Source organism: Carcharhinus amblyrhynchos, chromosome 13, assembly GCF_965287045.1.
Source record: "Carcharhinus amblyrhynchos chromosome 13, sCarAmb.v2.hapA, whole genome shotgun sequence".
In the NCBI taxonomy this organism is placed as follows: domain Eukaryota; kingdom Metazoa; phylum Chordata; class Chondrichthyes; order Carcharhiniformes; family Carcharhinidae; genus Carcharhinus; species Carcharhinus amblyrhynchos.
Window position 1 is genome coordinate 20330601 of NC_137336.1, and position 14678 is coordinate 20345278.

A 14678-nucleotide genomic window follows, 5' to 3' on the forward strand; every position below is an offset into this window, starting at 1 on the left:
ACAGTAGAGATGCTACTCTTGTCTCTTGGTTAGAGAAGGAGAATGTTATAATCCAGATCCTCATTATTTATTGCACTGCAAAGACACCGGCTGGAAGTGAGTTTTGTCCCTCTGTGGTGTAATGGAACAGGATTCATTGTGGTTGAACTACTCAGCTTTACAAAGTGGTTGGTCACATTCCGGGCACTGTAGGACAATAAGCATCCGTAAAATTGTATCAGAGCAAAAATTAATATTTCGAAGGAGCATGAAGGGTTTGGTTGAAAATTGGGAGGGAAAGTATATTTTTTTAAATCTCATTCTTTTCTTTTGCAGTCTATGGTGTTACTTCTCCAGAGTCAACGTCAGTACATCTTTGAATTTGACCAAACAGATCGCCTGCATGCAGTCACAATGCCCAGTGTAGCCAGGCATACCATGTCAACTCATAATTCTATTGGTTACATCCGCAATATCTACCATCCTCCTGAAAGCAACTCATCGATGATTTTCGACTTCACAACAGAAGGGCGAATACTGAAATCTGCTTACTTGGGCACCGGACGTCAGGTCTTTTATAAATACGGAAAGTTATCCAAGCTCTCTGAGATTCTTTATGACAGCACTGCTGTCACGTTTGGTTATGATGAGTCAACAGGTGTGCTGAAAATGGTCAACTTGCAAAGTGGTGGGTTCTCTTGCACAATCCGGTACAGGAAATTTGGTCCTCTGATTGACAGGCAAATCTATCGATTCTCTGAGGAAGGTATGGTCAATGCACGGTTTGATTACACCTATCATGATAACAGCTTTCGAGTTGCCAGCATGAAGCCCATTATCAGTGAAACACCACTTCCTGTTGACCTGTACCGCTATGACGAGATATCGGGGAAAGTTGAGCATTTTGGGAAGTTTGGAGTGATATATTATGATATAAATCAGATCATTACAACGGCTGTGATGACCTTGAGTAAGCATTTTGATACCCATGGGCGGATCAAAGAGGTTCAGTATGAGATATTCAGGTCACTCATGTACTGGATGACAGTTCAGTATGATAGCATGGGGAGAGTGATCAAAAGAGAGATTAAGCTTGGCCCTTATGCCAATACCACCAAATATACTTATGATTATGATGGAGATGGGCAGCTGCAGACTGTTGCCGTGAATGACAAAGCGACCCGGCGCTACAGTTATGACTTAAACGGCAACCTGCAAATGTTGACCCCTGGAAGTAGCATTCGTCTCATGCCATTACGTTATGATCTTAGAGACCGGATTACCCGGCTGGGAGATGTGCAGTACAAGCTGGATGAAGATGGCCTTCTTTCTCAGCGAGGCGCTGATGTATTTGAGTACAACTCCAAGTGTTTGCTCATCCGAGTTTACAGCAAAACCAATGGATGGAGTGTGCAGTATCGCTATGATGGTTTGGGGCGCCGGGTCTCCAGCAAAACCAATTTTGGCCAGCATCTGCAATTCTTCTATTCAGATCTGAACAACCCAACAAGGGTAACCCATGTTTATAATCACTCCAGTTCAGACATCACCTCCCTATATTACGACCTCCAGGGTCATCTCTTTGCCATGGAGATCAGCAGTGGAGAAGAATTCTATATTGCTTCAGACAATACTGGGACACCTTTGGCAGTCTTCAGCAGCAGAGGCCTAATGATCAAGCAGCTTCAGTATACTGCCTATGGTGAAATTTATCATGATTCTAACCCGGATTTTCAACTGATAGTGGGATTCCATGGTGGCTTATATGACTCTCTGACCAAGCTGGTCCACTTTGGCCAAAGAGACTATGATGTCTTAGCTGGACGTTGGACAGCTCCTGATTATTCCATATGGAATGATATCGGCAAAGATCCTGCCCCCTTTAACTTATACATGTTCAAAAACAACAATCCTCTTAGTAACGTGCATGATGTTGAAGATTATGTTACAGGTAAGAATGGTAATACAATTGACAAGTTAAATATTTAAGGACAATATGCTTCACCCACATAGCTCATGTTACAAAGAATTTCAAATTTGTTTCACCCTATTAGTGTGCTAAAGAATCCTTGATATGTAAGAGGATAATTTATTAATTGGTACACATTGATCCCAACAGACAGTAAATATTCTTTTGGACTTGTATAACACATGGCCACAAAACTACCTGTCTAATGCACCAATAAATGTGCCATCTTCATGAATTACATCATTTGATTGAAACATTTTAAAAAATCACCTTTATTTTATTTATATTATTTGTGGCTGAATCTGGCTGTTTAGAGTGAGGATACCCTAGTGGCCTGGGGGAATATCATAGAGTTGTAGGTGGGAATTTTACCACCTTATGCACCCAGGAATCGGGATGGACAAGGCTCGCAGAATGGAATTCTCTGCTGGCCTCAGGCGGGATTTTACGAGCGAGGTCATAAAATACCAACCATTGAGTCATGGAGCGCAGAAAAGGGTCTTTGGCCCACTGAGTCTGTACTGACAATAAATACCACTAAAGGCACACTAATCCCATTTTTCTGCACTTGTCCCATATCCTTGAAGTGCTCATCCAAATATTTTTTAAAGGTTGTAAAATTTCCACCCGCCATTACCTTCCCAGGCAGTGCATTCCAAACTCCCACCACCATCTGAGCAAAAAAGCCTTTTTTCAAATTCCCTCTGAAACACCTGCCCCATATGCTAAAACTAAGTCCCTTCGTGATTGACCCTTCAGCTAAGGGGAACACCTGCTCCCTACTCTCCCTGTCCATACTCCTCATAATCTTATACACTTCAATTATGTCCCTCTCTGCTCTAAAGAAAACAATCCAAGCTCTATTTAAGTCTCTCCTTATAGCTCAAATGCTCCATTATTGGCAATGTCCTGGTGAACCTCCTTTGTATCCCTTCTAGTGCTATCACATTCTTCTTATGTTGGAGGAAATGGAACACTTTCACGACGGTGCATCGATAATGTGCCTTAACTTAAGAAGTGCTGTCATCCAGCTGAATATTGAATTCTCCATTCGGGCATTTTTTTGGCCTTTCCTTTGAGACTGTTATCTCACTGGCATTAGGTATTAAATTGCAACTACTACTGAGTGCAGGATTTGCAAAGGGACTTACAAAAAACTCGAGGAGAAAGGTACTGTATTTTTCGGTGTAGAAGTTGAACTGATTAGATTTCCAATTATTCCCACTTCCATTGTTCTATAAGTCAAAGCGATGTATAGGACCAGACCAGAAAAATGGTTCAACTTAGATCTCTTACATTAGAGATCACATAACAAGGAAACACCACAACTGATTGCCATTAACATGTGTAATTCCAAAATCTGTAGAAATCTCTCTGGCCTTCAGACTGAGCTGAACACTATTTATCCTGTGGCACACAGCTCAATGTGTCAACACATACTCTCCAATTCCTGTTCGGTGTTAATCCACCTGGCTGTAGATCCGCGGTCTGCTTCTTTTCGTCTTTTTGGTTGTACACAACACACACTTGGCCTTGCATCAATCCCAAACATTTTTCTCACTGATTCCACATTTACGATCAGCAGCCATGTTCCCACCATTTTCTTGTGCATATTTCACGACTTACAGCTTGAACGCTACCTTATGGGATTGACATGACTTGTCTGGAGAGATATTGGTACGTGGTGTGGGGTTTGCTTGAACTAATTTAAAAGGCATCAGTGTCTAAAATCCACTTGAGCAGTAGATAATTTGGAGCAGCATATGAGACCTGATCTTCTGGAGAAAAAGTCTTGTCTTACACAGCATGGTGAGCGGCATGCTGACATGGTGGATAACATTGCTGTCTCACAGCGCCAGAGACCCAGGTTCAATTCTGGCCTTTGAGAATTTGCATGTTCTGCCCATATCTTCATGGGATTCTTCTGGATGTTCTGGTTTGTTCCCACAATCGAAAAATATGCCATGCTAAATTGCCCCTTAGTGTCAGGGGATTAGGGATTGTGGGGCTAGGGCCTGGGTGGGATTGTTGTCGGTGCAGGCTCAATAGGCTGAATGGCCTTCTTCTGCACTGCAGGGATTCTATACATCTATACAGTATATTTGAACATCTAGTTTAAACTATGTTCATCCAGATGATGTTCATCTAGTTTAATTCTGTTCTCTTGCAGATGTTAAAAGCTGGCTGGTGATGTTCGGATTTCAGTTATACAATATTATTCCTGGATTTCCTAAACCAGCTGTTCGTTTTGCAGCACCACCTTATGAACTGGTGGAGAGTCAAGAGCGTGACAATGTACAGGTATGGAATAAGCCAAAGTGAAATCATATCTGCATGTCTGTTTGTCCACATAATCTCATCACTGTCTGTCTCTCAGCTTGTTTGCATCTCCAGTCTTCTATCTTTCTAATTGCCTCTATGTCTCTGCTATCATGTACCCATTTCTCTGTTGATATACTGTTTTCTCACATTCCCAGCAGTTAAAGCCAGAAATTAGCAAGCTAACAAATACTGAAAATCTAATATATGCATCCCTTTAATAAAGAACCAAACCTATATTTTCTATAATGACTTGCATCCATCATATGATGCCCTTATTCTAGCTCCAGTCATTCTACCAGTACAACCTAAATTCTTGCTCTCTCAAGTCTAAGAGGCACAGATTTCAATTTAACTGGCTGCATCAAGTTGTTAATATACCTTGAGCTTACCTACCAAGACCATGCCCTACTGTAGGTTCATCCTGGAAAGCATGGATCACCTTATTTTCTTTCTCTACCACAAATATCTCCATAAACCTAATTTCCCCACCTCTTCACCTCTAACAACAGCTCTGCCTCTTTCTTTTCTCCCCTATCTTCATGCATACCAAGCTATACCTTCCATGAGTTGCCCTGAAACCCTAAACAAGTTCTAAACCTACCCCCCCCGCCGCACTTCTCTAGCTTCACACCCATCTTATCATTTCTTAAAACACATAAAAATGCACTATGTAAGCTTCCATATGTAGGTAAAAAGGAATGGTTTGGCTAAGACAAATGTAAGCCCCTTGCAGGCAGAGTCAGGAGAACTTATAATGGGGAATAGAGAAGTGGTAGTTAAGCTAAATGATTATTTTGCATCTGTTTCCATTAAGGAAGACACAAGAAATCTCCCAAAATTAGAGATCCAAAGGACAAAGGAGAATGAGTATTGAAGTGTTTTTTTATTAGTCAGAATTGCATTGAAAAAATTAATGGGACTGAAAGTCGATAACTCCTCAAGACCTGATAATCTACATCCCTGAGTGTTGAATCTGGTAACTATGGAGGCATTGGCAACCATCTTCCAAAATGTTATAGTTTCTGGAACAGTTCCTGAAGATTGGAAGCTAACAAATGTCACCTCACTATTTCAGAAAGGAAGGAGAGAGAAAACTGGAAAAGATAAACCTGTTAGCCTTACATCAGTAGCATGCAAAGTACTAGAATCTGTTATAAATAATGTGATAAATGGACACTTGGATAATAATCATCTGATTCAGCATCCCCAACATGGATTTATGAATGGGATATCAAGTTTGACGAATCTGTTTGGGAGGTTTTGAGGATGTCACTAACAGAATTGATAAGGGGAAGTCGGTGGATGTTGTAGACTTGAATTTTCAGAAGGCTTTTGATAAATTCCTCCAAAGGAGGTCAGTTAACAAAATTAAAGCACTTAGAAGGTAGTATACTGGTGTGGATTAAGGATTTGTTTACAGACAGAAAACAAAGAGTATGAATAAATGGATCATTCTTGCATTGGCATAACTACTGGGATACTGTAGGAACTAGTACTCACGCTCCAGCTGTTCACAATATATATTAATGATTTGGGTGTGAGAACCAAATGCAATATTTCTAAGTTCACGGATGACACAAATGTAGGTGGAAATGTGTGTTGTGAGGAAGATGCAAAGCAGCTTCAAGAGGGATTGGACAGTCTTAGTGGGTGGACAAGAATGTGGCTGATGGAATATCAGTGGAAAAATGTGAAGTTATCCACCTTGGTAGAAGGAACAGATGCACAAAGTATTTCTTAAATGGTAAGAGATTAGAAAGTGTAGATGTACAAAGGTACCTAAATGCCCTCATCAATAAGTCACTGAAGGCTAACATGCAGATCCAGCAAGCAATTAGGATAGTGAATGATACGTTGGCCTTTATCATAAGGATTTCAGTACGTGAGTAGCAAAGCCTTGCTTCAACATGGTTAGATCGCACTCTATAGTACTGTGTGCAGTTTGGTCCCCTCATTTTAGGAAGGATGTTATTAAGAACATAAGAACTAGGAGCAGGAGTAAGTCATCTGGCCCCTCGAGCCTGCCCCGCCATTCAATAAGATCATGGCTGATTGGCTGATCTTTTCATGGACTCAGCTTCACTTACCCGCCAGCTTATCATAACCTTTAATTCCTTTACTGTTCAAAAATGTATCTATCCTTGCCTTAAAAACATTCAATGAGGTAGCCTCAACTGCTTCACTGGGCAGGGAATTCCACAGATTCACAACCCTTTGTGTGAAGAAGTTTCTCCTCAACTCAGTCCTAAATCTGCTTCCCCTTATTTTGAGGCTATGCCCCCTAGTTCTAGTTTCACCCGCCAGTGGAAACAACTTCCCTTCTTCTATCTTATCTATTCCCTTCATAACCTTGTATATTTCTATTAGATCCCCTCTCATTCTCCTGAATTCCAATGAGTATAGCCCCAGACTATTCAGTCTCTCCTAATAAGCCAACCCTCTCAACTCCAAAATCAATCTAGTGAATCTCCTCTGCACCCCTCCAGTGCCAATATCTCCTTTCTCAAGTGAGGAGACCAAAACTGTACACAATACTCTAGGTGTGGCCTCACCAGCACCTTATACAGTTGCAACATAACCTCACTGTTTTTAAACATCATCCCTCTAGCAACAAAGGACAAAATTCCATTTGCCTTCTTAATTACCTGCTGCACCTGCAAACCAACCCCTTGAGATTCCTGCACAAGGACATCCAGATCCCTCTGCAGAGCAGCATGCTGCCATTTTTTACCATTTAAGTAATGGTCCATTTTGCTGTATTCCTCCCAAAATGGATGACCTCACATTTACCAACATTGTACTCCATCTGCCAGACCCTCGCCCACTCATTTAGATTATCTATACCCCTTTGCAGACTTTCAGCGTCCTCTGCACACTTTGCTCTGCCACTCATCTTAGTGTCATCTGCGAATTTTGACACACTACACTTGGTCCCCAACTCCAAATCATCTGTATAAATTGTAAACAATTGTCCCAACACAGTCCCAACACTGATCCCTGAGGCACACCACTAGTCACTGATCGCCAATCAGAAAAACACCCATTTACCTCCACTCTTTGCTTTCTGGTAGTTAACCAATTCTCTATCCTTGCTAATACATTATCCGTAACACCGTGCACCTTTATCTTACGTTGCAACCTTTGGTGCATCATCTTGTCAAATGCCTTCTGGAAATCCAGATACATCACATCCACAGGTTCCCCATTGTCCACTGCATATGTAACGTTCTCTAAGAATTCCACTGAATTAGTCAAATATGACCTTCCCTTCATGAATCCATGCTGCGTCTCACCAATGGGACAATTTATATCCAGCTGTCTCGCTATTTCTTCCTTGATGAAAGATTTAAGCATTTTCCCTACTACAGAAGTTAAGCTAACCAGTCTATAGATGCCTTTTGTCTACTTCCTTTTTTAAATAGCAGCGTCACATTTGCTGTTTTCCAATCTGCGGGAACCACCCCAGAGTCCAGCGAATTTTGGTAAATTACCACTAGTGCATTTGCTATTTCTCCCGCTGTTTTAGTACCCTGGGATGCATTCCATCAGGACAAGTTTAGCCCCATTAATTTGCCCAACACTATCTCTTTTGTGATAATGATAGTTTCTAGGTTCTCACCTGCCATAGCCTTCCTGTCATCAATTTTTGGCATGTTATTTGTGTCTTCTACTGTGAAGACCGACACAAGATATCTGTCCAACGCCTTTCCAAAGTGGGAATGTAACAAAGGTTCACCAGACTTGTTTTCAGGGTGGCAGAGCTGTCCTATGAAAAGAGATTGGGGAAATTAGGCCTGTATTCTCTAAGTTTTCAAAATGAGAGGCAATCTCATTGAAACCTACAAAATATTTAAAGGAATAGGGTTTTGAGTGTCGAGTACTGGGAACACAATTTTAAAATAAGGGGAAAGCCACATAGGACTGAGATTTGGAGAAATGTTTTTACTCAAAGGGTTGCGAATCAGGGATTCCAATGATTTACCCCAGAGAGCTATAGGAACTCAGTCGTTGAGTATGTTTAAGGTAAAAAGTTGACAGATTTCTAAATACCAATGACATAGAGGGATATGGGGATAGTGTGGGAAAAAGGCATTGAGGTGGATGATCAGGCATGATCGTATTGAATGTCAGAGCAGAGTTGATGGGCTGAATGGCCTAAGCCTTCTCCTATGTTCTCTGGGCTCCTTGTGCTTTATTTGTTCTTTCAACTCCATTCCACTTAAGTTGCTAATCACCTCAACATTTTTACGATTTTTATATAGGCAGGTCAGCAGTGTTGAGGCTGAAATGAGGTCAGCCATGATCATATTAGATGGCAGTGGAGGCTTGAGAGGCTAAGTTGCCTCCTCTTGCTCCTAGTTCTTACGAACCTTTCCTTCGGCCCCCGTGCTAACCAATAAATTGTCGTATTAAACTGTTCTTTTCAGTTTAAGTACATACATCATGAACCTTCTCAAATAAAAATGCACCCTTAGCCCTTCTTTCTTTGCATCCTGAAACTCCTATCTAGGGAGAAGTAGAGAAAAATAATAAATAGCATACAGATGAAATAGATTATACCTTGGCTGCAGAGTGAAAGATCACCGCTACAAGTGTATTCCTAGCAAAGGGAAAGGAAGAGCTACCTCATAATCATCTTGTGTACCACTACATCCTATCGTTGATGGCCACAACACTGTTAATGCTTTCCAAAATGGAAATACTCACCATATTTGTCTTTTGGTTTGATTTTCAGTTTGTTTCAGGAGTTCAGCAAGCAGCAGAAAGGCTCAACAATGCCTTTATGGCACTGGAAGGATGCTCACTACCCAAATTCTCCAGGGTAGGTCACAAGGACAGGTCAGGACATTGGTTTTCAGCCACTAATTCCATCATTGGAAGGGGGATAATGTTCGCTGTTAAAGAAGGCAGAATAACGACAGGTGTGACCACCCTTGCAAGTGAAGACAGTCGGAAAATAGCATCCATTCTTAACAACGCATATTATTTAGACAAAATGCACTACACTATCAATGGGAGGGATTCACACTATTTGGTGAAAATTGGTTCGTCGGATGGAGACCTAGCAACTTTGGGCATGACAAGTGGTCGAAAAGTGCTGGAGAATGGAATTAACGTCACCGTTTCGCAGCCAACAATTCTGCTTAATGGAAGGACTCGAAGGTTCACAAACATTGAACTTCAGTATAGTGCCCTATTGCTAAATATTCGCTATGGAATTACACCAGATACGCTGGAAGAGGAAAGAGCGCGGCTGCTCGACCAGGCGAGGTTAAGAGCTCTAGTGAATGCCTGGACTAAAGAACAGCAGAAGGCCAGGGATGGCAAGGAAGGAAACCGACTGTGGACAGAAGGTGAAAAACAACAATTGCTGAGCTCTGGCCGAGTTCAAGGATATGATGGGTACTATGTGTTGCCTGTGGAACAGTACCCGGAGCTGGCAGACAGCCCCAGCAATATTCAGTTCCTGAGACAGAACGAGATGGGAAAGAGGTAACAAACCGAAATGCTGTCATCTCTGGCAAGAGCCGGAAGGGTGATCGCAATCACTATCTCCTCTCCTAAGGAGATGGAAACTCTAAAGGGGATGCAGAAAGTAAGTGACCTTGGGAACTGAAGAGAAGTTTCAAATTCATGTGATATGAGTTTTCACCTTGTTCTTCAGCATTTGAGGACTCTCTGGAGTGGACTGGAACCCAAAGAGAAACTGCTTACTTAACAAGTACCCCTTTTTATAGGATAGCTCAGATCCTCTGGGCTTATATTGAAAAAAAGACAAATCTCTCTTCTTGACTCAGTAAACTTACTGCCTCATGGGTATCTCATTTAAAAGACTTGAGTCCAAAATGCCCATCTTGAATGAAACAGGAACTTCATAATTGCAACCTTTTTGTAATATATGCCCCGAAGGAAAACTTGTTTGAGCATACCGGAAATGTACTGATCTGTCGAAGCCTGGGCCAGACTTCTTACACTGATGTATTGTTTTGTTTATTGCCATAGCAACTGTAGTGGACACAGTAAGCCTTGGAGGTTCTAGTTACTGCATTCCTACTTGGGAGGGGGTGGGGAGGGCCATAATGTTTCTGAGGACGTGACGTAATTAATAAACAAAATATGTTATTGTCATACACACCGTCGTACTCTTTTTAAAAAGAAATTTAAATAAACCTACGTTGTGGACAGATTGACGTTTGCAGGGTGTAGTCTGCATAGTTTCTTAAAAGTAGTCGTCAGTAATGGTTTATGGTAGAGTTGTGGCCAATGTTTCACTGCTACAAATGGCACTGCTTTTCACTGACCCTGTTCACTGAGGCACAGGAGAGGGAAGGGGAAGGGGGCAGGAGGCACAGTTGCTGCTAACAAAGTTAAACGATCGATGATGGGACCCTGCTCACTTTTGACTTGCCTCTCAAATTACGACAATCACGCTGCAGTCACCAGAAGGCAAATTGAGAACTTTATTATTACTTTTTTTTTGTAATACTGTATCTGGAAGAATTGTCCATGGAGGTTTTTTTTTAAATTAATTTCTGATGTTGCTGCTCAGCAAATATTAGTCACAGGAAATAAAAAAAATAATTTATGTAAAGGTGTTTCAAAAATGTTTATATACTTTAAAATAAAGTCTTTAAAACTGAAACATGTCTGATATTGTGAACCCATATTTATAGAATATTACAACCTTGTCCTTGGGTATTCAACTATTTTCAAAATAAAGTTTGAGCTGTGATCTATCTTTGTCAGTAATGTTGTTTCAACTAAGTTGTAACGGACGTCAGAAAGAATCATGAACAATCAGAGATTAACAAAGAACAAAGAAAATTGCAGCACAGGAACAGGCCCTTCGGCCCTCCAAGCCTGCACCGACCATGCTGTCTGACTGAACTAAAAGTCTCTACCATTCTGGGGGCTATATGCCTCCATTCCCAGCCTATTCATATATTTGTCCAAATGTCCCTTAAAAGTCACCATCGTATCTAGTATCTATCGTATCTCCAGATTGTGACAATGGTATTGACTAAATCCTAATGTTAACTAGGTGCCTGCTGATAAAGCTTCAACATGAAGAGTGTATTCTACTGCAGTTCAAATTTCATGATCAGCTGCTATTTTTGAAAAACATGAAGGGTCCATTCACAACTCTCAGTACTGGGCCCCGTTTCAAAGGTGGTCGCGAGTCGATCATCAGAAAGGTCGATGTCAAGCAGGATGTTAAGGAGAAGAGGAACTAGAGAGGTAGCAGTGGGATTTAAAATGTCATCGGCACACCCCTGAAAGATGACTTCACGTTTGCCAATGATGCCACCAAGAGGTAGCATGTAAATGATAAAGGGGAAGCCAATGACAGAAACTTAGGAATTTCTGCGGAGGAAACTGTAATGGTGAGAACATAAACATTTGCTAGATGTGCTGTGGTTAGCAATCACATAGGACTTGAAGAGGTTTATTCAGACCAGCAGGACAATTCACCATGTAGTTGGCATTGGTGATCCTGCACCTAAAGTTTAAAGTTTATTTATTCGTGTCACAAGTAAGCTTACATTAACATTGCAATGAAGTTACTGTGAAAATCCTCTCGTCGTCGTCACACTCCGGTGCCTGTTTAACCACACGGGGGGAGAATTTAGCATGGTCAATGCACCTAACCAGCTGTGGGAGCAGCAGGACTATGGAAGGAAACTGGAGCACCCAGAGGAAACCCACACAGACATGGGGAGAACATGCAAACTCAGCATAGACAGTGACCCAAGCTGGAAGTCGAACCTAGGTCCCTGACACAGAGGCAGCAGTGCTGGCCACTGTGCCACCATGCCACCCTACTTGGTGCAGTGATCAAAAATGGTTTCTGTACTTCAGGACAATTGTGAAATTATTAGAGGTAAGGGTTATGGAGGAGAAATTTTCTACCGAGCACTTTACTCTCCAGGAAGCATGATGAAGGGAGTTTGATGAAAATCTTTAACATTTTATGGGTTTAGAGAACTTGAATTAAAGCAAATACTTCTCACGGATACAGGATTCAAGTTCTAGAGAACATTGTTTAAGGATACCAAGAGAAATTAGGAAATCTAATCGATTGATGTAAAGTGAATCACCAGTGAAGTTGGAGAACAGGGAGGTATAGAAAGTTTAAAAAGTAATTAGACCAATTGCTATTTGGAAAAGGTATACAGGGTTCCAAAGGTATACTTATTCCAAAATTACAGCAACAAAATGAGGGGGTGATTTGGAAGAGAAGGCTAAATGGACATATGGTTTTTATATGAACTATGTCTTTGGTAACATTCAGCATTAAACAAAAGCCACCAATGACAAAGAATCAATGAAATTGTTCAAAATATTTTTTGAAAACCATCTCAATTGTCATCTTGTTTTTGCACTAAGCGAGGAGGTTTCTTGGGAACTAAGATTTGCAACAATAACTATTGCGTCCAGCACATGTGAAATGTCCATCGCACAAAGTATTCTAATTGTTTCAAATTTTGCAGGATCCAATGTCTCCAAGGACATCACTAACAAACTTATCAAGGTCAGAAAATATGGATTTTTTTAATTCATTCTTGGGATATGGGCATCGCTGGTTGGCCAGCATTTCTTGCCCAGCTCTAGATGCCCAAGGGCAGTTGAGAGTCAACCACATTGCCATGGCTCTGAAGCCACGTGTAGGCCAGACCAGGTAAGAAAGGCAGATTTCCTTCCCTAAAGGCCATTAGTGAACCAGATGGGTTTTTCCAACAATCAACAATGGTTATCAATAGATTCTTCATTCCCGATATTTTTTCTTGAATTCAAATTCCACCATCTGTCATGGTGGGTTTCGAACTCGGATCCCCAGGACATTAGCTGAGTTCTTGGATTAATCGTCAAGTGATAATACCACCAGGCTGTCGCCTCACTCGAGAGGTCCCAGGGGCAGGATTCAAGGTAAAAAAGAGAGAGTGGGAATGAAGGGCAGTTATTCAAAGTGGCAGGAGGTGTGAAGTGATGTTCCACAAGGTTGAGTGCTCGGATCACTGCTGTTTCCAACTTAGACTAACTTCAGTACTGACGAAGACTGCAACAAATGACAGGAGGACATTAAAAAACTTGCAGAATAACAGACAATTGGCAAATGGAGTTTGACGCACAGTGTATTTTGGTCAGAAGAACAGGAAAGGCACTTATTACCTGGGAAACGAAAGTCCAAGTCAGGTAGAGGAACAAAGGGATCTCAGAGCACAAATACATCAATGACTAATAGTTGCACCACAAGTCAGCAAAGCCATAGAAAGTAAGCCAAGCATTAGATCTTATTACTAGAGAGATTGAATAGAAAAATATGGAAGTTCTGCTAAATCTGTATTGAACATTGATTCGACCACACAGGGTACTGTGTTGCAGTTCTGGTCACTGTGTTATAGAACTGAGAGATATGTATATATGCACTGGTGAGCATGTAGTAAAGATTTACAACAGTGATACCAGAAATATCCTATTAGGAAATGGTTGGCAGGTTGGCTCTCCTCTGACTTGAAAACAAAAGGCTAAGTAGGGGTTTGAAAATTATGATTGTAGGATAGGAGACTAAAAGCTTGGTTTTAATGAGCATCTTTCATAGAATCCCTACAATGCAGAAGGAGGCCATTTGGCCCATCAAGCCTGCACCAATGTCACCCAGGCCTTACCCACATAACCCCACATATTTACCCTGTTAATCTCCCTGACACTAAGGGTCAATTTAATGTGGCCAATCAATCTAACCCACACATGTTTGGAGAGTGGGAGGAAACTCACTCAGATAGAGGGAGAATGTGCAAACTCCATACAAACAGTGAGCCGAGGCCAGAATTGAACCCAGGTCCTTGGCATTGTGATGGAGCAGCGCTTGCCACTGTACCACTGTGCTACACTTATTGGAGGAGGGTGAGATTAAGAGGTATGGAGGAAATTCAAGACAAGACAGCTGAAGGCTGAGGTGGAGCAATAAAAGTCTTTCAAGTGCAAAGTACAGTCTATAGCTGATTAAGATTTTACCGTGCTTAATTTTTTAAGATGCCATTTACCTTTTTGGTTTGTTTGGTTTATTTATTCATGGGATCTCAGCAGCAGTGGCAAGGCTAGCATTTATTGTCCATTGAAATGTCCCCTGAGCAGCTGGTGATGGTCTATTTCCTTGAACTGCCACAGTCCTTGTGGTATAGGTAAGGACTAAAGTGGTGAAATGCATGTACAGGGTTTTGACTACTTTCCAATTCAAAATTCACATAAGATATGATTTGGATACATAATGGGAGGCTGTAAGCCAAAATAAACACACAAAAAAACTAAGATAAATAATAAATTATATTTTACAACATCCCATCTCTGGGTTTATCTTCAGACACAGGTCTGGAACACTGACGGAAATGAAAAGATTTACCCTTTG

At 41.3% G+C, this 14678-nt stretch overlaps 1 protein-coding gene across 7 annotated transcripts in view; it reads left to right on the forward strand.

The window, feature by feature from the left end:
* Positions 1–11075, forward strand: part of LOC145351748 (teneurin-2-like) — a 1559410-nt gene extending 1548335 nt beyond the window's left edge. For all 7 annotated transcript variants that reach the window (XM_080201351.1, XM_080201350.1, XM_080201352.1 and 4 more), the window contains 3 exons: positions 316–1930; positions 4119–4249; positions 9006–11075. In XM_080201351.1, coding sequence (XP_080057477.1) covers positions 316–1930; positions 4119–4249; positions 9006–9767 — 2508 coding nt within the window. In that variant the 3' untranslated portion in view covers positions 9768–11075. The remainder of the gene's footprint in view (positions 1–315; positions 1931–4118; positions 4250–9005) is intronic.
* The last annotated feature ends 3603 nt before the right edge of the window (positions 11076–14678 follow it).